Source organism: Callithrix jacchus, chromosome 9 (assembly GCF_049354715.1).
Source record: "Callithrix jacchus isolate 240 chromosome 9, calJac240_pri, whole genome shotgun sequence".
Classification (NCBI taxonomy): Eukaryota; Metazoa; Chordata; class Mammalia; order Primates; family Cebidae; genus Callithrix; species Callithrix jacchus.
In genome coordinates, this window is record NC_133510.1 from 4,825,778 (window position 1) to 4,848,894 (window position 23,117).

The following is a 23,117-nucleotide window of genomic DNA, read 5'->3' on the forward strand; positions in this document are numbered from 1 at the left end:
ATATACACACACACACACACACACACACATGAATACATATATATATATATACACACACACACACACACACATGAATACATATATATATATACACACACACACACACACACACATGAATACATATATATATATATATATATACACACACACACACACACACACATGAATACATATATATATATATATATACACACACACACACACACACACACAGAAACTCAACAGTGTTTGTTAATGAGTGAAAAAAACAGAGACGCGCGAGCGCAGGCAGCCGCGGTGTGGACGCGCCCGCCCGGCCCAGCCCCGGCCCAGCCCCGGCCCAGCCCCGGCCCCTGGGCCGCCCTCGGCTCACCTGGCCGCCATGGCCGCCGCCGCCTCCTCCGACCTGCTGGAGCTCACGGACGGTGCCTTCGGGAGTCGCGCCTCGTGACACCGGCTTGTGGCCTCAGGCGTGTCGAGTGCTTCGCCCGCTGCTGTGGACCCCGCCAGAGCCTCGCCCCTGAGCGTGAAGCCGCGGCCGCCACCTTCAAAGGCACAGTCCGGTTCGCAAAGGTCGATTGCGCTGCGCACGCTGACACCTGTGCTAGGATGGAGGCCGCGGCTCTCCCAGCTGGAGGCAGGTGGGGAGCACAGGTGCCTGTGATGGAGCTGGGGCTGCTGATGGGGCCGCAGCCGCCTGAAGAAGCGGGCCCGGCTTCCGTGCCTCTCAAGACGGGAAGGATCCCAGGAATTCGTTAGTGGTACAGATGCCTCCGTTGTAGGTTTTTGGAGGTTTCATTCAGTGAGGCGCACTCGGTTCCCAAAGGCAGCAGCTGGAGGGATGGCTGTCGGTCTGCACACGGGAGCGTTGTCCCCGGTGAATGAGCATGATGACAGCGGAGAGGCTGTCACCTCATTCCGTCCTTGACGTCTGACGAACAGGTCTGAGGACAAGACAGCGGCGTATGCAGAGCAGAAAATGACCGGTGGCAAAATGCAAACGTTTATCCAGGAAAACATTTCTGGTATTTGCCCTCACATGACGGAAGACAGTAGATTTGATTCAGGGCGAGGACTCACTGCTTCCTGTGACGTGGACTGTGAGAAGAAACACGTTCCACCTGCGGGAGAAGCGGGGTCATGACGGTGGCAAAGAAATTCCTGGATGCTGGGCACGGACTCAGAGCCTTCGGCCGTGAACTTTCTGATTCTGGCTTGGAGGGCACTGCTGGAGAGACCCCTGTCGTTGCCGTCGGAACTGCTCCAGGAGACGTTGGTCGTGCAGGGAGACTTCCCGCGTGAGGGCAAGGCTCTGGAGAGGTCCTGCGGGACGACGTCGGTGGCAAGCCGAAGACACACCTGAAGTCTGAACCTGTTCCACAGAGCACTCACGGTCCTGTAAAGGTAGTGGTAGCAGGGGATTTTGATAAAATAGTGGATAATGAAGACAAAGATGTGATTGAATTTTAGGCCCCTTGGTGTGGTCACTGTAAGAATCTGGAGCCCAAGTACAAAGAACTTGGAGAGATGCTCAGCAAAGACCCAAACATCGTCATAGCCAACGACGTGCCTTCTCCATGTGAAGCCAGAGGTTTTCCTACCGTCTCCTTCTCTCCAGCCAACAAGAAGCCAAATCCAAAGAAATACGAAGAAAATGGCCGTGAATTCAGTGATGTTATTAGCTGTCTGCAATGAGACACTACAAATCCCCCTATAATTCAAGAAGAAAAGCCCAAGAAGACGAAGAAGGCTCGGGGGGATCTCTCAAGCAGTAGCCAGACACCACTTTATGAAAGGACTCTTCCACCAGAGATAGGAAAACCACTGGGGAGGACTGGGACCCATGTGGGGATTATTACCTCTCAGGCCTGAGGGGACAGACTGGATATGCTCTGAATCCTGTTGAATTTTCTCTAAACTGTTTCTTAGCTGCACTGTTTATGGAAACACCAGGACCAGTTTATGTTTGTGGTTTTGGGAAAAATTATTTGCGTTGAGGGGAATGTTGTGGGGGTGGGGAGAATTGTGTTGTGGGTATTTTCTGTTTTTGTACATTTGGAACAGTGACAATAAAATGTGTATGTATATGTACACATAAATGTATGTGTGTGTATATATGTACTCCAGTTATGTAAATATTATGTATTTCATGTATTTCAAATGAGCCCATATCACCTCTTCTATCAGGCACTCAAATTTTTCAGTAAATAAATGTATAGACGTTTATGTGTTTATATGGTTATGTAAATGATCATATAAAATGGCTTATTTTTTTCATACACAGGAAAACATTTAATTCGCAAGGGTTTAAATTTTCTAAGTAATTTGAATAACAAGGATTTAAACAGATTCCTAGGTAATTCTCTTAAAAAATGTGTATGTGTATACACACACACACACACACACACACACATATATAGAGAGAAATTAGTGTTTGCTTCAAGTTTTATTGCTCTTAATAACTGAACGATGGGTTTAACATCAACTAGGAGAGGAAAGGATGTGGGCAAAGTAGGTTTTGGGGAAAAAAACCCTAATATTTTCCCCAATCTCTGTGTACTTTTGGAGATGCTGCGTTTGGAATATTTATCAGCTATTGAAGGGGATATTGAGTTGGCAATTTGTTAGTCATTTCTGGAATCTGGGGAGTATTCTGGGCTGGGGTTATACAACTGGGAATCGTCAGTATTCAGATGATATTTAAAACCTTGAGAGAACATGAGATCATTAAAAAAGTGAAGCTTGATGGGAAAGGGGAGCAAGGGGTGAGCTCTGGGACACTCCAGCACTAGAGGTGGCGAAGAGAAGCATGCTCCCACACATAAGATTGAGAAAGAGAGATGAAAAGGAAACGAAACGAAACTGTAACTAAAAGGAAGTACTAGAGGGTGTGGTATACTGGAAGCCAAATGAAGAAAATATATCCAGGAAGATAGAGTTACTCATTGTATCAATACCGTTGACAAGTAAATCAAAATAGTTCTGAAAAATAACCTTTGCATTTAGCTAATTGGAGGTTAACAGTGATCTCAACAAAAGTAATTTCATTGAAGCAGTGGAAGCAAACACCTGCTTGTAATGGTTCTAAGAGAAAATTGGAGGCGAGAAATTGGAGGCACTAAAGACAACTATTTTGAGGAGTTTTGCTGCAAAGAGGAGCAGGGTAATGGGTCAGCATTTGTCAGGGACGTGGGATAATGAGAAAGTTTTAATTTTGTGATGGGAGACATAACATCATGATTACATGGTGCCCAGAATTATCCAGTAGAGAGTAAGGAAACGATGCTTTGAGTAGAAGATACTTTCAGTGGCAATATTTTGGAGTAGGTCAGAGGAGATGGGATCAAATGTACAAGTTGGGGGACTGGTTTGGGATGGAAGCATAGGCAGCTGTTCTCTGATGATAAGCAGAGAAGTGGAATATGGAATTTGCTTACCTGGGTAGATGCAGTCGTGGAAGTCTGTGGCAATTTCTTTTGACTGATTCTAGTTTTTAAGTGATGTAGGAAACAATGCCATCAGTCGAGAGTGAGGATTAGGGGAGGAGATGCTGAGGTTTCAGCAGAGAAAAGAATGTATAATTGTCCAGCAGAAAGGGAGAGTAATGGACTAAGACCGTACAGAACTAAGGGCTCACTTGACTTGGATGGTCATGTGTTTCAATGAGCCCTTTATCCGCTCATATCACACACTCAAATAATTTTCAATAAATACATTTACATGCTCAGACGACATATAAAAGGAGATAGAAAAAAGCTTAGATTTTTTTGTTCATTCATACACAACACTGAATAAGCAGATATTTAAATCTTTTCAGTAATTTGAATGGAAAGATTAAAAAAAAAATTTGATTGTCTTAAAGAATGTGGCATAATGTATTTAATTTTATCTACTGTGCAGATGAAAAATCTGTGGGATTGTTTGCCCTGTTAATGGTGACTATGAAGGTAGGTTCAGAAGTAAGAAAAAATAATATGCACATACGAGAAATTTTATCAGGAGGGAAAGTTTCACAGTTTGAGATCTTGGAGTCCAGGCATAATAAAGTTTAAGTCATGCCTCTGGGTGGGAGAAATCCAGTGACAGTAAATTGATTGGTGGTGAGTAGGGTGAAAAACTATAGAGTTTCTTCCAACAATTGAATTTAATAATTTCAGGAATTTATGTTTTGGTTTTCTGATAGAAAATATCATAGCATTCTGCTGAAATATACCAATTCCTTCAATAAGTAAGATTATAAGTAAGCATATAGCTATATATAATTTAAATTTAAAAAACCTATTACAGATATACCTAGATCTCGAATTAATTGATGAGGTTGAATTATTTGATTATCTTTCTTATAAAATACATTAAAATATTGCTTTTAACTCTAGGCACACAATTAAAACAAATGTAAACATATGTTCAATTTTAAATATATTAAAATTATTTAATAAATGTCTTTTATTATTTTGCACAGCAAATTTCATGCCATCAGCACTCCTTTGAAGGAAAAAGATTATGGAAAACAATGAAATCAAAGGCAGAAAATAAACAACGCAAAAGACGAATTCTTATTTCTTTTTCTGTGTCTCTAATACCCTGTGCTATTTTTGACGACAACGATGCCTTGCTTATACAATTCAGAGGCCCAGAAGTGAAAAAAATACAAGTAGTTAATGAATAATGCATGTGTTCATAGCAATGGTCAAATTATACTGTTTCCTAATGGATACCATTTTTCTTCATTGAGTGGGACACTACAGAGTTGGATGTTAATTGCGCCCACAAATACAGTTTTGCTCTTCACAATAAGCATTAAGATATGTCCTTGGAGCTCTGTGACTTCATCGTATACTACCTAAAAAGGGAGAAAATAATAAAAAAATAAATCAGAAATGCTTAAATACATCTTTTGATCATTGCTTTCTTTTTTTGAGACAGAGTTTTGCTCTTGTTGCCCAGGCTGGAGTGCAATGGTGCAATCTCAGCTCACCACAACCCAACCTGCACTTCCTGGGTTTAAGTGATTCTCCTGCCTCAGCCTCCCAAGTACAAAAAAATTTAGCTGCTAATACTTTGTACCCTTAGGTCAATGTCAGACTCTTTTATTGCTAACTTTTGTTGTGAAAAGCTAAAGGTTCTACTAACATAATAGAGCTTAATGACAGATTATTTCTGTAAGAATCCTAGAATTTACTGGTTCCACTAAGAATTGCCCACTCTATATTTAGAAAGATGGTAAATTACTCTCTAGAAAGAAATTTAAACATTTTTCACCTTTGATACTCCGTAAATACGTACAACCATTATGTATTCATAAAAATAAAATGAGAACATCATTTTTCGGTGTTGAAGGTTAATAAGGAAAAGCAGACCAATTTCTTTGTTTTCAGTTTTAGATTCAGGGGAATAGATGTGCAGGTTTGCTCCATGGGCATACTGCGTGTTGCTGCAGTTTGGGCTTCTAACGATCATGCTGCCCAAGTAGTGAACACAGCACCCATCAGGTAGTTTTTCCACCCTTGGTCTCCCTCTTCCCTTTTCCCTCTTTTGGAATCCCCAGTGTTTATGGTTCTCATCTTTGTGACCATGAGACAGACCAATTTCAATGATTTCCCTGTGCTACTTAAATGCAGCACAATTATATTTTCTTGGACATGTGCAGAAATAATTCTATGATTATTTTTACTTATTTAAAATTACTTATTTTTTAATTGTGAAAATACATGTTCATTAAAAAAATCTGTATGAAACTAAAAATATGCCAGAAAGGAAGAAAATAATTGGAATTGTCACCATTGGGAGATAACTATAGTTAACATTTTGATGTGCTTTTTGTTTTCTATATATAATCACTTATTCAGAATCTGACTTGAAATTATGCTGTATATACAGTTTCATGTCTTGTTCTTTTTTTGTGCCTTTTTTTTCAAGAGGGATCTGTTCCGCTGTCCTTTTATAAAGTCCGGGAAGGAAGTTACGGGCCCACTGGCAACCTGCACTGGTAAAGCAAAGTACAGGTACAGTACTGCAAAGAAATTAGTCATTCATCACGAAAGGAGGAGACTGCTGAGTGGAAAGCTGGCATGGTTACCAGGGAAATGTCTTAGAGCACATTTAGAAAAGGAATTTCATATGCTGCTACAATCTCGCTTGCTTTTTACAGCCAACTCACAAGATAGAAACTTTCTCAATATATGCCAGAAAGAAGCAGAGGAGACAACTTGAGAGGGCAGCCCCCCCATGTGCATGGATGTAGTTTCCAGTGCTCCGCACAGCACAGGCCCACCTTTCATTATGTTATCCATGAGATTCAGTTCCAGATCAATCTGCTAGCTGTTCCGAACAACGATTCACTTACCGAGTAAATAATACCTCAATCAGGGGCTTGAAATACAGTATAATATGTGAATGCGGCCTACCTGACCCATGTGAGTGCTCTTGGCTACCTCTTCTTCCAGAATCTTACTCCCATTCCATACAGGGGATTCAGTTTTAGTTTTCTAGTATTGCTCACTCACATTATTTCGTTTCATCAATTGAGTTCTCCTTGGACAATAAACCATTTTAAGAGTTGCTTTAAAAATAATCTCAGAACCCTACCACTGTAATTCACGTTTTTTAAACCACTGGGCACCCAATGCTGCCTGGAAATGGTTCCGGGACTTCAGAGTGAACTCCTTTTCCTTTTCTCTAAGTGGCTATTTTGAACTGTCGGAACTATTCTCCATTTTTCTTCCTGCGTCATGTTCAGCTGATGAACTCCTCTTTTATTTTACAGAGAAAACAGATAAAGGAACCCTCGAAGTGTGACTGTATATAATGTAGACAAATGGGACGTCTGGCGAAAGACTCGGAATTGTATGAATAAGGCCTAAATAGTACATCTTTAAAAAACAAATCAATAATTTATATTTTCATGAATCTGTTGTCAATTATGTGTTTTCTCATTTGCATAACGATGATAATAATCCTTACCTTTTAGCATTGTAGGGAGGAAGAAATGAGATAATGAATATAAGCCTTACTACAAAGCCTGGAATATATTAGACACCAATAAATTATAGCTGTAAAAGATCCATCAAATACACAAAAAGGAACAGTTGTTTGTTAGCATTTTGCTTCAGTTGACTGGAGAAAACCCTTCCAGACACAATTCAGTCTCCCAGGTATTTAGCAAGCTGAAAGCGTCAAGAAATGACTTTAGGAATTAATTGCTTTCCTGGTTAAAATACAAACATTTGAACTTCCCAAGTTTTTTATTACTTAAGAGATTCTTTTTCCCTCTGCTTCATTAAGAAAAGTTATTTTCTTAAAAGTGACTGAAGTTTCATAAACCTGTAATCATTGTACATTACAGATGATAAATATCTATTTTAATTGCTTTGGGGCATCCATAATGTTGTTAAAAAGTAAGCAGTCTTTTTAACTGAGCAATGAATAATTAGTGGCTAATGTTAGCAAAGTACAGAGATGATTATGTTCTTTGAGACTTTTTCATCAAATGATTTAATGTGTACTCTGCATACTCAGAACCAAAAAAATGGTTCTGGTACATACTCAGAACGAAAAATGAATAGCTCTTTTAATTTCTCTTTATAAAAACTTTTACCTACGGGCCCGAGCCAAGACTTCACTACCCTCTGACAAATACTGAATGTGTGATTTTGGAATTACTACATTTAATAGAAAACACTTAAGGTAATTAATATCTATTAACATATACTGAACATTCCAAGCATTCACTGAACATTAGTTGACACAAGGGTCAACTGGATTAAGGAGAAAGGAGGACAGGAATGACACAGCAAATAATTCTAAAGTGTATTTTCATGATTGAAATGAGAGAACAATAACAAACTGGTGTCTCGGGCTTGTGGGAAGTGGTAGAGGAGGCAGGGTGATGAAATAGTTCCGAAGTGAGAACAGGAATACTCTGTGGGTGGAGACAGGTAGGACTAACACAGCATAGTGCAGTGCGGTACACACGAGCTTTGGAATCAGACAGTTCCGGGCTGGACATCTAGTTGTGTGACCTCTGGGCCTCAGTGTCTTCACTTACAAACAATTTTCATCATGTTGAAATAGCAATAAGATTATGGTACAGATAACAATCACTGTTGCTTACTGAGTGGGCCATGTACTTGGCACTGTGCTAAGTAATCACTGTATATTCTGCAGGAGATTTTAAAGTCTGTGAAATGCATAGAACGTTCCTGTTGTCCTTAATATTTCCCCTTTATACCTTACAATAGAATAATATATAAGAAAAGGTTACAATATAAAAAATGCATTGATTATAAGCATGTAATTCTCTCATAGCATAGAAATTCTATATTTCTAAAGAATCGTGAAAAATAATGGTTTTTAACAAGAAGGCAACAGTAGTAGCATGGAAAGAGGCTTTGGAGCCTGGAATCCCAGCTCTGCTTCTTCAAGCTATATAGCGGTTCCCTAAATTCACACCCCCAACCCTAGGCCCACCTGGAGCCCAGCCATGCCTATCACTGGGATTTGGACATGACAGGCAGGGGTTTTCAGGGAGACTGCTGACGAAGCCTATTGGGGCTCACTCTGTGAAGTGTCAGATAGACAAGCTTAGCCCTGCATCAAAGCCTTAGTATGGGAAGGGTGGCGACTCTGTCACTTGGCTGTGTCAAGTGATGACCCAACCTCTCTCATCTCTGGATATTAAGAAGAAAGGAGGATGGAAATAAAAATAAAAAGAACTATTTTCACAAAAGGCTTTGTAAGTCATTGGTATGCAACATAGTATCCTCTTTGTATTCCTCTAAGATTTATATAGAGAGGAGAGTGAGGTTATCCTCTCCCACTTCACAGAACAGTGCACGGCTTTTACAATTTGAAAACGACCAGGGGTGGTGAGTGGTTGACGCAGCAGTACTCAATGAGAGGTGGAAGCGGAGGAGAAGCTTAAAGCAAGGGGGATGCCGTGTGGTAAGTCACTGGGCTCTCTAGCAAACACGGGGCTTACTAGTAACGATGTCCAGTAAGGTGTGCTTGAGTTTGCACACGAGTGATTGAGGACTTTGGCATGAAGACGTGGTCCCACATCGCAACCGAGGGCAAGAGAAAGGTAAATCAGAGTTAAAGTCTAGTGTGCTTCTTTGCATTTGTGAGAAATATTCTGGTTGTGTTGATACAGACACAGAGTGAAAAAAATCAACGTATCATTGTGGCCTTTTTTTCCTTTTGGCTCTCTGAATTCCACCAGCTTCTTTGCCAGAATTGTTATATGATGTAGAAACCTCTTACTGTTCTAACGACTACGAGAATCACCACTTACACACACACTTCAGATTTCTGCTTGATTGGACTATGGTCTGATTGGAATTGGCTATGCATGGACTGTGGTTTTTGAAGCAATTTAAAATGTGTCCAAAGTATAAAGTGTCTATTCATGCGACAAGTACAGATCCATTGAAAGGGATTTGTAGTGATTTTTAATCAGTGGGCTCTGGAGGTTTGAGGACCTAGATTATTGCAAGCTGTCAGGAAACTTATGTGCACACCAAGAATTACAAAATAATCTTATAAAATATGCATTTGCTACTGTTTTCTTATAATACGTAAGGCTCGAAACAAATAAAACACAAGTTTATTTAAATTATTCTGAATTGTTAGTGGTTTCTTGTTATTATATGTTTCCTTATATTAAAACTGCTCACGTCTAGCACAGGGTCTGAGGAGTTTCTTGATAATGAGGTATGGAGACTTGTATCCAAAGAGTATGAAAAGAAACAGTGATGTGTTTTGGGGAGGTGTACACTCCTCACTGTTGACATCATGACAAATAATAAAGTGTCAAAATGTCTTTCCTTACTAATTTAGAGAATCTTTTTCATGCTATATATGCAATATATACGTGTATTTACATTTTATACACACACACCACACACACACGTACAAACGCACAGGGTCACTTATAAAACTACTCCAAATATTTATATATTTATTACACATCTTTTTAGCATTACAAAGGATAAGACATTTATCCCAGCCTGAAGAAGTTTATGATATACTAGAAGAAAAAATGTGAGGACTAAATAAAAGATGGTAAGTGTTGGGTGAGAGTCCATGAGATGAGAGTGTTCACAGAGTCCATATCTGAGGACAGTCTCAAAGTAGGCAGAGAAGAGCAGAGAGAGGTGAGTGGTGGCATGAGTGCTATCACAAAACCCTAAAGTCCATTCAGGGAATGATAAGCTGTCTGATGCTATCTGAAAATATGGCTAAGTACGTGGCAACAAAAAGAGTATAAGCACACAAATATTCCCAAATGATTTTTGACAAAGGTGCAAAACAAATTCAGTGGAGGGAACAATTGCCTTTTCAACAAATAGTGCTGGAGTAATTGGTATCCACAGTGGGGAAATAAAGAGCCTTGACTTAAACATCACGTTTTATTAAAAAATTTAACTCAAAACGAATAGTGTACTTAAATGTAAAATGTAAAGCTATGTAACTTTTAGAAAAAAATATAAGAGAAAATCTTTGAGACTCAGTACTAATTAAAGAGTTTCTTAGTATTGACACCAAAGGTACCGTCTATAAAAGAAAAAATGAATAGAGGAAAGCCTGGTCTAAAAGTGCCATGCGACACTCAGATGCAGCTCTCCGGTAATCAGGCAGAAGTGCAGACCAAAAGCTTGAGAGAGGTCGGGTGCATTTTAATGCACCTGTAATCCAGCATTTTGGGAGGCCAAGGTGGGTGTTCAGGAGTTCTAGACCTGCCTGGCCAATACAGCAAAACCCCGTCTCTACTGAAAATACAAAAATTAGCCAGGTGTGGTGGTGGGTGCTTGTAATCCCAGCTGTTCTGAGTGGGTGAAGCAGGAGAATCGCTTGAACTCGGGAGGTTGTGGTGAGGTGAGATTGTGCCACTGCACTCCAGCCTGCTTGAGTGAGGGGCCCCGTCTCAAAAAAAAAAAAAAAAAAGAAAAGAAAAGAAAAGCTTGAGCGAGACTTCAGGGCTTTAGGAGTAAATTCAGATGCAACCTACCTACAGGTGATAAATAAAGCTTTGTGGATCCATATGATAATTTTGAGAGCACGTATAGATGTATAGAGGAGATGAGGGTGGATCATGTGACTTCAGTGAACAATAATATTTTAAAAGAAAGAATAACAATGAAGGAAAATGAGAGACTAGGTAGAGAAAATGGAAGAGAAGTAAGAAAAGGTACAACTCAAAAAGCAAAAGGGAGGTTTCAGGAAAGAGGGTGTGATCAGTAGCGCTGCTGTATAACTGATCCAGGCAGGAGAACCTGAGGGCTCTTTGGATTTCGCAGTTAAGAGTCTTCTGATGCCCTTGAATAAAGTACTATTAATAAAAGCCAGCATCCACATTGCAAAGCATTCAAGAGTGAAAGGGAGAGATGAAGGGAGAGCAGGTCACGTGGGTTAATTTTGTAAAAGTTTGGAGGTGATAGGGAGGGAAAGAAAATTGCTTAGTGAGGCTGGGTTGGGTAGTCTTTTGGTTTTGTTTTTGAATATTTCTGAATGGAGGATCCTTTTAGATGAGACAGCCGTAAGAAAAGGAACACAAATAAGCAGCGGAGCAAGGTGCAGAGGAGATGGGAAAGGACGGAATCAACAGAATAAATGCAGGGCTTGCCTTAGAAAGAAGTTAGGAAATTGGATGTTCCAATTGCACATTCCAAATAAATTAGAGAGCTATTTATAATACACATTAAGTTCCATTTGTATTTTCTTTTTTCTAGTTTTTCAAAAGGGATTTTACGAGATTTACTGTTATACCCAAGGTAGTATGTGCTAAAATTATTAGGTGAGGAAAACCAGGTAAAGGAGAATAAGGTTAGAGAAAACAAGATGAAGTCGGGGGTAATGTTAGCATGCAAAACAAGCCTTCTGCTCTGGCTGGAGCTTGGCCGCGACTCGCAAACTGGTTTATAAGAGCTTCGAAAGCAGTGTCTGCATTTTCCAGTGCCCACAGCATCGAGAAGAGTGATCAGCATACTGCGACTATTTTGGAAAATATCTTTCCTTTATGAAATAATGCTGCCAATTACTGCAAATTTTCCATATTTGGTTAAGCTGAAAAATGGTAAGAAAAATACAAAATGACTGGATAAAGGATGACTCATACTTACAATTTCATTGTAAGTGGGGTCTGTACATTTTGGAACAGATTTTGTTTTCCTCCTACGGACTTCACTGGGATATGGTAAAAGATAAAATTCAACATGTGCACTGGGCGCAGAGCCATCTGGGAGATGCTGCAAAGGAAAATGGTTATAAATATTAATGCACGTTGCTATCAAAGAAGACAAATGCAGAGCTACTAAATATCCAGACCAAAGGCAGCATCGGGATTTATTACAGTCACTTTGTTGATCCGAAAATAAAAGAAATTCATCAATGCGCAAAGATAATTCCAAACTACAGTTTAAAAGAGTAACATTGGCCATCTTAAATTAAGTGTTGTGTCAGAGAACTATATTTAAAGTCCATTACACATAATTACTTTAATTTTTTACTGTAAAACTTAAATTTGCATTTTGACAGATATGGTCAAGAGATAAATATTAGCCACAGGCAGAGACGAAAACAAGTGCCCCAGGATGCTGTACGGCACTTTTGAAAATTAAACAATTCAAGTTCGACATGTAAAATGAGATGTGGGATTTAATGATAGGTATATGTATATTATATAGTATCACATTTTGAAATAAAATATAATTAAAATATTAATTAGAGCTATTACTTTAATATACTTACAAGATTTTTAAATGATTATAATAATTTTATCATCTACATTATCCTTTTTTTTTTTTTTTTTGAGACGGAGTTTCGCTTTCGTCACCCAGGCTGGAGTGCAATGGCGCGATCTCGGCTCACCGCAACCTCCGCCTCCTGGGTTCAGGCAATTCTCCTGTCTCAGCCTCCTGAGTGGCTGGGATTACAGGCACGCGCCACCATGCCCAGCTAATTTTATGTATTTTTAGTAGAGACGGGGTTTCACCATGTTGACCGGGATGGTCTCGATCTCTTGACCTCGTGATCCACCCCCGCCCCCCCTCCCCCCCCCGGCCTCCCAAAGTGCTGGGATTACAGACTTGAGCCACCGTGCTCGGCCCTCATCTACATTATTCTAAATTACATTGGATAATCCCTTTTAAGTTGTGTTCTACGGTGCTCCAAAAGTCACCTAAGGAGTTGCCTGAATGGTAAGGGCAAATGAGTGGATCTCTGGACCTCCTCTCTAGCAGTTCTTCCTTACCTTTCCCCTCCTCAGCTCCCGGATCCTGGCTTCAGAACTTGTTTCCTTCCTTCCTATCTTTCCTTCAAATCTGTTATGGATACGTCATTTTCTAAATCAATCATGTGAAGAATGACTCCACTGTTTCAGAAATTTGGAAACCATCGGACTTGAAAGAAATGGATTTTATCTTCGTGACCTTGACCAACTGTAGAGTAAATGGTACTCAAACTCTGAATGTCTAGTTTGATAAAATGAGAATAATTTGTATAATTTATATTTAAAGCATATGATTTAGAAGTAAAACTTGAGGAATTAAGTGCTTGTTTTGTTTGCTAATTCTACTAAATCAGTAATTTTCAAGAAATACATTCTAATGCTCTGAAACACAGTGATATTCACATGTGAAAAGGCAGTGTGCCCCCACCAAGTGGCTCCGTTAGCTTTAATTTTACGTCTTTCTTCAGAACTCAAAAAAGCATATTGGAAAGCCAGAAAATATGATATATATTATTATAGGACTAACTTTTATTCAGTTCTAAATGACATATTAAAAATTATATCATTAGGGAGCATGGGGTTTCATTATAATTATTAACAAGATAAAATATATCTGGACACACCCATTTGTCAATGTTAAGAATGAGGACCTGTGCTTTAGTGGAGCGCAAGGTGTACCTCTGCAATTTGATATCCTCCCCCAGGAGGGGGAGCACTGAAGTCTATCAATGCTATAATGAAATATTCAGTGACACAGAAAGAAGTTGCTATTAATATTTGGAAGCAGATTTTTCTTTGTTTTTGGTGAGAAGAATGAAGTGGTAAAAGTGTTTCTGCTCTGTGTAACTCTGTCTTACCTGCCTGGGAACTTGAACTTGAGGATATCCTGCTTATAATCCCCGTACACTCCAACTTAGTAGGTAAAACATGTTTCTGGAAATGGATTTTCTGATTGCAAATATAGGCCCCCAAATTTGCCAGCTATGTGCTTTAGGCAGATATGATGGTTAGTTTGTATGTCAGTATGGCTGGTCATGGGATGCCCAGATATCTGGTGAAACATTATTTCTCGGTGTGTCTGCAAGGGTATTACGTGGCTCGAGCACTGCATGAGTGACCTAAGCTTGTGTGTGTGCACTGAAGGAGACCCTTATCTCCTGTGCTGTAGGGGTGGACTGCTTAACAACAAATGCAGAATCTCATCTTGACGCTGGTTGGATTACAATGCAAGTTGAACTGCAAGTTTCACAAAGTGTCAACTGTTAAAGTGAAGCATTGATGAGATTCTGTAAGTTGAGATGGGTTGTATAGAAAGTCCCTGATCAAGTTTGGGACTTGGAGCTCCTAAATTCTGATGATCTTCTTTCCTACTGGAAGTGGCCTCCTTGTCCCCAGTGGTGTCTGCTTCTCCATTTCACTGTCACCCTCTGAGAGAATCAGCTCTGCAGTCTGAGCAGACAGTGATGGCCTCCTCTGAGGAAGCTGCTATGCAAGACAATTTAAATTCTCCCGAGAACTCCCTACCTCTACCCCATCTCTCATCTCTCTCTGCTTCTAGCCCTTTAACCAAACTCAAGTCCCAGATGATCCCTAAGGGTGAGGTTCACAGTGTGATCCGTAAAGATGTGTGCTACTCCAGAAGAATTACTTGAGTTTTCTAATTCGTGCAGACAGAACTTGGGTAACAGGTGTAGGAATGGATAATAAGGGTGTGAAATTATCGTAAAAAGAACACCAAGTTGTATTCAGTTATTTCTGTTATTGTCCTGGGCTCACTAAGCAGAGATTCTTCATTTAATGTCGAAGCTTGGGGAATCAGAGAGGGTTCTAACAGTTTGTTGGGTTGGCTGACACATGGACCAAAAGGCGGACAGGCTGGACCTGCCCTGATTTAATGTTGAGGAAGGGATTAAAAGCATAGGGAGAGTGGAATGTTAGTGTGGCTTCGTCTTGTAAGACCTCCTCACCCACACTGACAGTAATCAGAAGACACCATTTTCAACACTGTGAGAAGTACATTTGTGAGGGCAGGCCCAGCATCCTTGGAGAGCTCTGTGATCACTCTTCTCCATGGGCCAAGCCTCCCAGTAGGAACTGCAGTCACAGAATTGGGAAACCTAAATTCAATGGAGGTCATTAGACTCCAGTTTGGCAGAGGCCAAGTTGCCTTGCTAAGCTGCCAGGGTCAGGGTGGGTGTGGTCACCACAGCGGACAGCAGGGCCGAAGCAGCTGTCAGAATGGTCTGAGTCCTGCAGACCCGTGACATAGGCTAGCTTTTATGTGTTCCTTGAAGTCAAATCAATAGGGAGACTACTAAATGCTTACTTGATTTTTTTTGTAAGCAAAAAAAAAAAAAAAAAAAAAAAATCTAGGTCACGTGAACAAAATCTAACCTGAATCATAAAAACAAGAGAGTCACAGCCTCTCAATTAATTCCTAGACTTAAGTCAGCTTACAGATCCAGAACCCCTGAATGAAGGAGAGACTGGGTCCCCTTGAGGAAGGACTCTAAGACACTACCCAAAATTTACATTGTTAATCTTTCTCCAAAGGGACCTATGGGTTTTTACCAGGGTAACTAACTGTACCCTGGGGGAAGGATACAATCAGATCTTTTGTTAACCACTGAACACCGGCTCTGAACTGACACTGAATTCAAGAGACTCAAAATGTCACTGCGGACCCCCAATCGGAACAGGGGCTTATAGAGGTCGGGTGATCAATAGAATTTTAGCTCATATCTGTCACACAGTGGGCCCGGTGGGTTCTCAAACGCAGTCTATGGTTCCTTGTTCAATTCTGGAAGGCATAATTAGAATAGACTAGCAGCTAGCAGAGTCCTCACATTGGTTTTCTGACCTGTGAAGTGAGGGCTATTATGGTGAAAAAGGTGAACGGGAGCCACTAGCATTGCCTCTATTTAGGAAAATAATAAACCAAAGCCATATTACTGGGGGCATTTCAGAGATTAGTACAACTATCAAGGACTTGAAAGACACAGGGCTTGGGGGTGAATCCCACTACATCCCCAGTCAATTTGCCTATTTCACCACACGGATGAATCTTGGAGAATGAGAGTGGATTGTCATCAGCTTAACCAAGTGATAACTCCAATTCCAATTGCTGTACCAGATGTGGTTTTCACTGCTTAAGCAAACTGACATCTCTCCTGATACCTGGTATGCAGCTCTCGACCTGGCAAATGCTATTTTTATCAATACTTGTTAACGAAGACCACCAGAAGCCGTTTGCTTTCAGCTGACAAGCCCAGCAATTCACCTTCACTGTCCTGCCTCAGGGGTGCATCAACTCTGCAGCTCTCTGTCATGATTTAGTTCACAGGATAACACACCCGTTCATTACACTGGTGATATCGTGCTAACTATAGACTTACCTGTGAGACTTGTGCATGTCAGAGGGTGGGAAATAAAGCTGACTAAACTTCAGAGGACTTCTATCTCAGTGAAACTGTAAGAGGTCCAGTAGTGCTGAGCATGTTGACACATCCATTCTAAGATAACGGATAAGTTGTTGCAGCTGGTTTCTCCTACGACCAAGAAAGAGGCACAATGCCTAGTGGCCTATGGGGTTTTGGAGGCAACATACTCCTTATTTGGGGGTGTTAGCCTGGCTCGTCTGCTGAGTGACCTGCAAACCTGCTTGTTTTGAGTGGGGCTCAGAACAGGTCCCAGCTGCTGTGCAAGCTGCTTTGCCACATGGGCTACACGACCCAACAGATCTAACAGTGACTGAAGTGTCAGTGGCAGAAAAGATGATGTCTGAAGCCTTTGGCAAGTCCTCGTGGTGAATTTCAGCACGGGCCCTTAGGATCTGGAGCAGAGGGCTGCTGTCCTATGCAGATAACCAATCTCCTTTTGAGAAATAGCTCTTGACCTACTACTTGGCCTTAGTAGTGCCCTGAGCTGCCCATCACTAACTGAATGTCATCTCACTCGTGAAGCGATGAAGGTGGGTGTGCAGCACAATACTCCATCATTACATGAAATGGGTATATGCATAATCAGGCTGAACTGGCCTTGATGACATGGCACAATAAGTTACATGAAGTGACCCAAGTGCCCACGGTTTCCAGTGCTGCTGCACTGACTTCTTTCTTCCAGCCTGCACTCATGGCCTCATGAGTTCCCTGTGGTCAGTTGACAGAAGAAGAGAAAGAAGAATGAGGCCTGGTTTACACATAGTTCTGCGAGATATGCAGGCACCACCTGAAAGTCAACAGCTATAGAACTACCGCTTCTTTCTGAGACATCCCTAAGGGACAGTGGTGAAGGATAATCCTCCCAGTGGGCAGAATTTCAAGCAGTGCACCTGCTTGTTCACTTTGCTTGGAAGGAGAAATGACCAGATGTGCAATTATACTCTGATCCATGGGTTGCAGCCAATGGTTTGGCTGGGTGGTCAGGGGCTTAGAAAGAATGTGATTGGAAAATTGGTGACAAGAAGATTGGGGAGAAAGCATGTGGATAGAGTGCTCTAAATGGGCAAAAACTGTGAAGATATTCATGTCCCATGCGAATGCTCATGAAGGATGACCTCATGGGATGAGTGGATAAGATGAGCTATTCTGTGGATATTTATTAGCCTCTTTCCTTAGTCACCCCTGTCATTGCCCGGTGGTTTTGTGAGCGAAGTGGTCATGCTGGTAGGGATGGAGATTTTGCCTGAGCTCAGCACCATGGACTCTTATTCATCAAGACTGACCTGGCTACAGCCATTGCTGAGTGCCCAAAGTGTCAACAGCAGAGACTGAGATGGCATCTGTCCCCATGCCAGTAAGCTATCCGATGGCAGGTTGATTACTTTGGACTGGTTCCATCATGAAAAGGTATTTTTTTCTGACTGGAATAAATACTACGAATACAGATTTGGCTTCCTCGTGCAATGCTTTTGTCAGAACTACTGTCCATGGAGCTGTAGATGCCTCACCCATCACAGTATTCCACATGGTCATGGAACTCCACATTGTTATGCTTTTGGGACTCACATCACAGCAAAAAAGCATGGCCGTGGGCCTACGTTCATGGACTTCACTTGTCTTACCATGCTCCTCAGCCTCCTGAAGAATCTGGCCTCTACAGAATGATGAAATGGGCTTTAAAGACTTAGTTACAGTGCAAGCTAGGTGGTGATACCTTGCCAGGTTGAAGCAAGATTCTCCAAAAAGCTATGTATGGTCTGAACCAGCATCCAATATATGGCGCTGTTTATCTGATAGCCAAGATTCACAGGAACAGGAATAAAGGGGTGGAAACGGGAATGGCAGCACACACTATTATGCCCAGCGAATCACAGGCAACTGTTTGTTTCCTGTTCCTACACCCTTATACTCTACTGGCCTAGAGGTCTCAGTTTCTCTAAATCAAATCATAAAACCAGAGAGGAATGTTTCCACTGGGAGACATGACAATGATTGCATTGAATTGGATGCTAATCTTCTACGCAGCCACACTGGGCTCCTCATGCCTCTGAGTCACCAGGCAAAAAGGGAGTTAGAGTTCTGGCTATGGTGACAGATCCTGACTAACAAGGGCAAACTGGACTACTACTCCACAGCAGAATTAAGGAAGAGTACTTCCGGAGTACAGGCAATCACTTAGGATGACTCTTAGTATTACCATGCCCTGCAATTAAGGTCAACAGAATGCTACACCAACCGACTCCAGGCAGGATTACTAATGGCCTAGACCTATCATGCAGGTTTGGGTCACCCCACCAGGTAAAGAAACATGAACAGCAGAGGTATATGTTGAAGGCAATAAAGGATGGAAGGATGGAAGTAGGTAGTTATAAATACCAACTATGACAACATGACCAGTTACAGAGATGAACATTTTAAGTCTCATGAGTATTTCCTCCTTATTTTCTAATGAACATTTAGTATGAATGTACAGCAAATACCTCTGTTTTCTTTCCTCTTTTATTCTCTTATCATATAATAGGTGTTTATGTATCTGTTACATTATTTTTATGTTATTAAAATATGCTTTGAATAATCACGGTATTTCAGGATTATTAATTTTACCTCATAGTATTTAAACTGTGGAATATCAAGCAGAAGAGTAAACACCATGCAAGGACTTGACCTCTTTTTTGAGGAAAGTGTTAGCATCTGTTTGGTTGCATGCAGCAGAGTTGTGTCATGTTTGGCAGAATTATGACATCATTGTCTTTATTTGGAGAGTAAGGACTATTAAAAAGATATATATGAGTGCCAAGTTGACAAGGAGTGAACGTGTGATGGTTAATTTAATGTGTCAACTTGACTCGTTCACAGGATGCCCAGATATCAGGTTAAATATTACTTCAAATCTCAGGTTAAACACAGTGTGTGTCTGTGAGGGGGTTTCCAAAAGAGATCAGCATTTGAATCCAGAGACTCAGCAAAGTAGATTGCCATTCCCAGGGGAGGTGGGCATTACCTAGCGCATCAAAACCTGATTAGAATGAAGCAGTGAGAAGAAGATAACCTGTTCTCTCTTCCTGTTTTAGCTGGGACATCAGTGTTTTCTGGTCCTTGGACTGGGACTTACACCATTTGTACTCTTGGTTCTTAGGCCTTCAGGCTTTGCCTGAATCTATACCAGTAGTTGTGGATCTTCAGTTTGTGAACCAGTGATTGTGAGAATTCTCCATCTCCATAATCCCAAAAGGCTATTTCTCATGCTCAGTCTCGTTATGTCTATATTGATGTTTATGACCATGTCCATATCTATATCTACTTTCTATATCTCTGTCTATACTTGTTATTGGTTCTGTTTTTCTGGTGAACTCTAATACAGATGGTATCTTAACTTTTCAGTGATGTTTCCTCATCTGCTAAATGGGGATAAAAATAATCACACCAGTTAGAATGGCGATCAATAAAACATCTGGAGACAACAGATGCTGGAGAGGATGTGGAGAAGTAGGAACACTTTTACACTGTTGGTGGGAGTGTAAATTAGTGCAACCATTGTGGAAGAGAGTGTGGCGATTCCTCAAGGATCTAGAAATAGAAATTCCATTTGACCCAGCAATCCCATTAATGGGTATATACCCAAAAGATTATAAATCATTCTGTTATAAAGACACATGCACATACATGTTCATTGTTGCACTGTTTACAATAGCAAAGACCTGGAACCAACCCAAATGCCCATCAATGATAGACTGGACAAGGAAAATGTGGCTCATACACACCATGGAATACTATGCAGCCATAAAAAATGATGAGTTCGTGTCCTTTGTAGGGACATGGATAAACCTGGAAACCATCATTCTCAGCAAACTGACACAAGAACAGAAAATCAAACACTGCGTGTTCTCACTCATAGGTGGTGTTGAACAATGAGAACACATGGACACAGGGAGGGGAGCATCACACACTGGCATCTGTTGGGTGGGACTAGGGGAGGGATGGTGGGGGGTGGGGAGGTTGGAAAGAAAAGCCAGATATATAGGTGACGGGGGAATGGAGGCAGCAAACGACCTTGCCATATAAGTACCTATGTGACAACCCTGCATGATCTGCACATGTGCCCCAGAACCTAAAGTACAATTAAAAAAAAATAAAATACAGAAATAGCCACATGAGCTACTGAACATCTATCCTATCTTATAGGATTTTAAAGATTAAATAATATACCATGTAATATGAGGACAGTGCTTGAAACAGTAAGACTGAATAAACATTGATATTATTTTCATTTTCTAGGAATTAAACATGAATATACTATGTGCAGTACAGTATATTCATTGACTGGAACTGATTGGATAAAGTATCTCTGATGCATTATGACCTTTATGTAAAGCAGAGTTTCTCAATCTTGGCACTATTGAAACTTGGGGACAGATGATTTTTTAAATTCCTTGTTGCGGGGCTGTTCTGTGCACTGCAGGACGTTTTCACAGTATCCTTGGCCTCTCCCTACTAGATGCCAGTACCTTCATCCTCCCAGTTGTGACAACTGAAAATGTATTCAAATATTGTTAAATGTCATCCAGGATACAAAACGGACCCCAGTGGAGAAGCACTGACGCAGATGACTTCCAGATAAGAATCTCTAGTTGATCCCTGGGATCCCAGCCTAAAGATCTGTGAATATTTCCATCTGGATGTCTTCTTGGCATTCTTACACTCAATAAACTTCAACCCAAATCTATTTCTGTTCCTCCTCCCTGTTCCAAAACCAATTTTCCCAACAGATTAGACTTTTGTTGGTACCACTCAGTTTTCCTGGTGCCTCCCTCACCCCTGCTTTTCAAATTCACTGTGTGTCCACATCGAACACCTTAGTTTCTGCTTTGGTTCATCTGCCACCACACATATTTATTCCCTGACTTATGATAGTTGGATTTTACCTACTTTGTAATCTGCACTTTTCCTTCATTCATTCTGTACATCACTGGTATACTGAATCTTTTCATTCTGTACATCACTGGTATACTGAATCTTCCCCTAAGATTGCTTTGGTCCTGTCACTTCCCTTCTCCAGACATTCAAGGATTTCCTCACTGTATGAAGAATAAATCTCATATTACAGAAGAAGAAAAACCCTTTGTATAGAGCCTTTTCCCAGCATTAAGGAACACTCAAGGTTTGGGCTTCTACTTCCAAGTTGTTAGGTGTCTTTGCTGAGGACCTTGAATATCGTGGAGTTTTTAGAAGGATAGACGGTACGGGTTTCATTTGAAGCCTGGGGTGCATTAGATGTAAGCAGCAGGCTTGGTTTGTCCTTTGATAGCTTTAAACACAGACACTGATTTTTCAAGTCTTTAAGAGAGACTTCTCGTCCCCCTAGTGTTGCTGTCTTATCAACACTAACTTTTCTTCTTACTAGCATCATATCCTTTTCCTTAGAGGTCTCGAATAATTTATTAAAGAAATCACTAGCTGTCTCCTCATCAATACTTCTCATTTCACCCTTTGCCCTTATGCTTATGCAAATTAAATTTTACTTTAAAATGATTAAATAACCCCTACTTGTCTCAATGCCTTACCCTGCAATTTTTTTTTAACTCTGGCTGCGTTTTAGACCTTCACAAAGAGTTAACACCCCCCTGAAGAATAATTAGGATTAGGGATACAGAATTCTCAGTCTGACTCCCAGTTTACACAATGAGGAGTTTCTTTATGTCATCTAGAGGACTTCCTTACTCACAGTGGATTGAAATAAAGTAGCAGTACTCTTCTTCTAGAATTCCAGCTAATCATATTGCTGGACTCAGAAGGTAATATGAAGTCATCTAACTTTAACTCTTTTGCTCATACCAACTATGAATTTTATATAGTCTAGATTTGCTGTTAAAATATAATTTTTCAATGTTTTTAAAACATTGAAAAATAAACATAGTTGATATGTATGTAATTGAAAATGATTTTGTTCCACTTTTTTCCCGACTCCGTATCTCCTTGGAGCCTTGCTCCGTTAGTGATTCACTGCCCTAACCCCATCCCAGATCCTTCGTTCTAAGCTGTCAATATATTTCTGAATCTTCAATTAAAGTTTAGCAATTCTCACCTGAAATCAGGCTTCCTTTCATATTATTCCTTTTTGCTGTTGTTTTTGTTTGTTTGTTTTTGAGACAAAGTCCTGTTCTGCTACCCAGGATAGAGTGCAGCGGCATGGTTTCAGTTCACTGCAACCGCCATCTCCCACGTTTGAGTGATTCTCCTGCCTCAGCCTCTCCAGCAGCTGGGACTGCAGGCACAAGTCACCATGCCTGGCTAATTTATTGTATTTTTAGTAGAGCTAGGGTTTCACCACCATGTCGGCCAGGTTGGTGTCGAAATCCTGACCTCAGTGAATGTGACCATCTTGGCCTCTCGAAGTGCTGGTGTCGAAATCCTGACCTCAGTGGAAGTGAGCACCTTGGCCTCTCGAAGTGCTGGTGTCAAAATCCTGACCT

At 40.8% G+C, this 23,117-nt stretch overlaps 1 protein-coding gene and 1 pseudogene across 3 annotated transcripts in view; one reads left to right on the forward strand and one right to left on the reverse strand.

The window, feature by feature from the left end:
- Window positions 1-690: 690 nt before the first annotated feature.
- LOC100407098 (protein disulfide-isomerase A3 pseudogene) lies at window positions 691-2,162 on the forward strand (annotated as a pseudogene).
- Window positions 2,163-4,390: 2,228 nt separating this feature from the next.
- The window catches only part of PIK3C2G (phosphatidylinositol-4-phosphate 3-kinase catalytic subunit type 2 gamma), a 414,912-nt gene continuing 396,185 nt past the window's right edge, over window positions 4,391-23,117 (reverse strand). For 2 of the 3 annotated variants that reach the window (XM_017975799.4, XM_035255241.3), the window contains 2 exons: window positions 12,099-12,224; window positions 4,391-4,822 (listed from right to left, as the gene is read on the reverse strand). In XM_017975799.4, the coding sequence (XP_017831288.4) occupies window positions 4,670-4,822; window positions 12,099-12,224 (279 nt within the window). In that variant the 3' untranslated portion in view covers window positions 4,391-4,669. Of the gene's footprint in view, window positions 4,823-12,098; window positions 12,225-16,602; window positions 16,756-23,117 lie in introns of those variants that run through there. The other variant, XR_013522259.1, reaches the window with a different exon arrangement.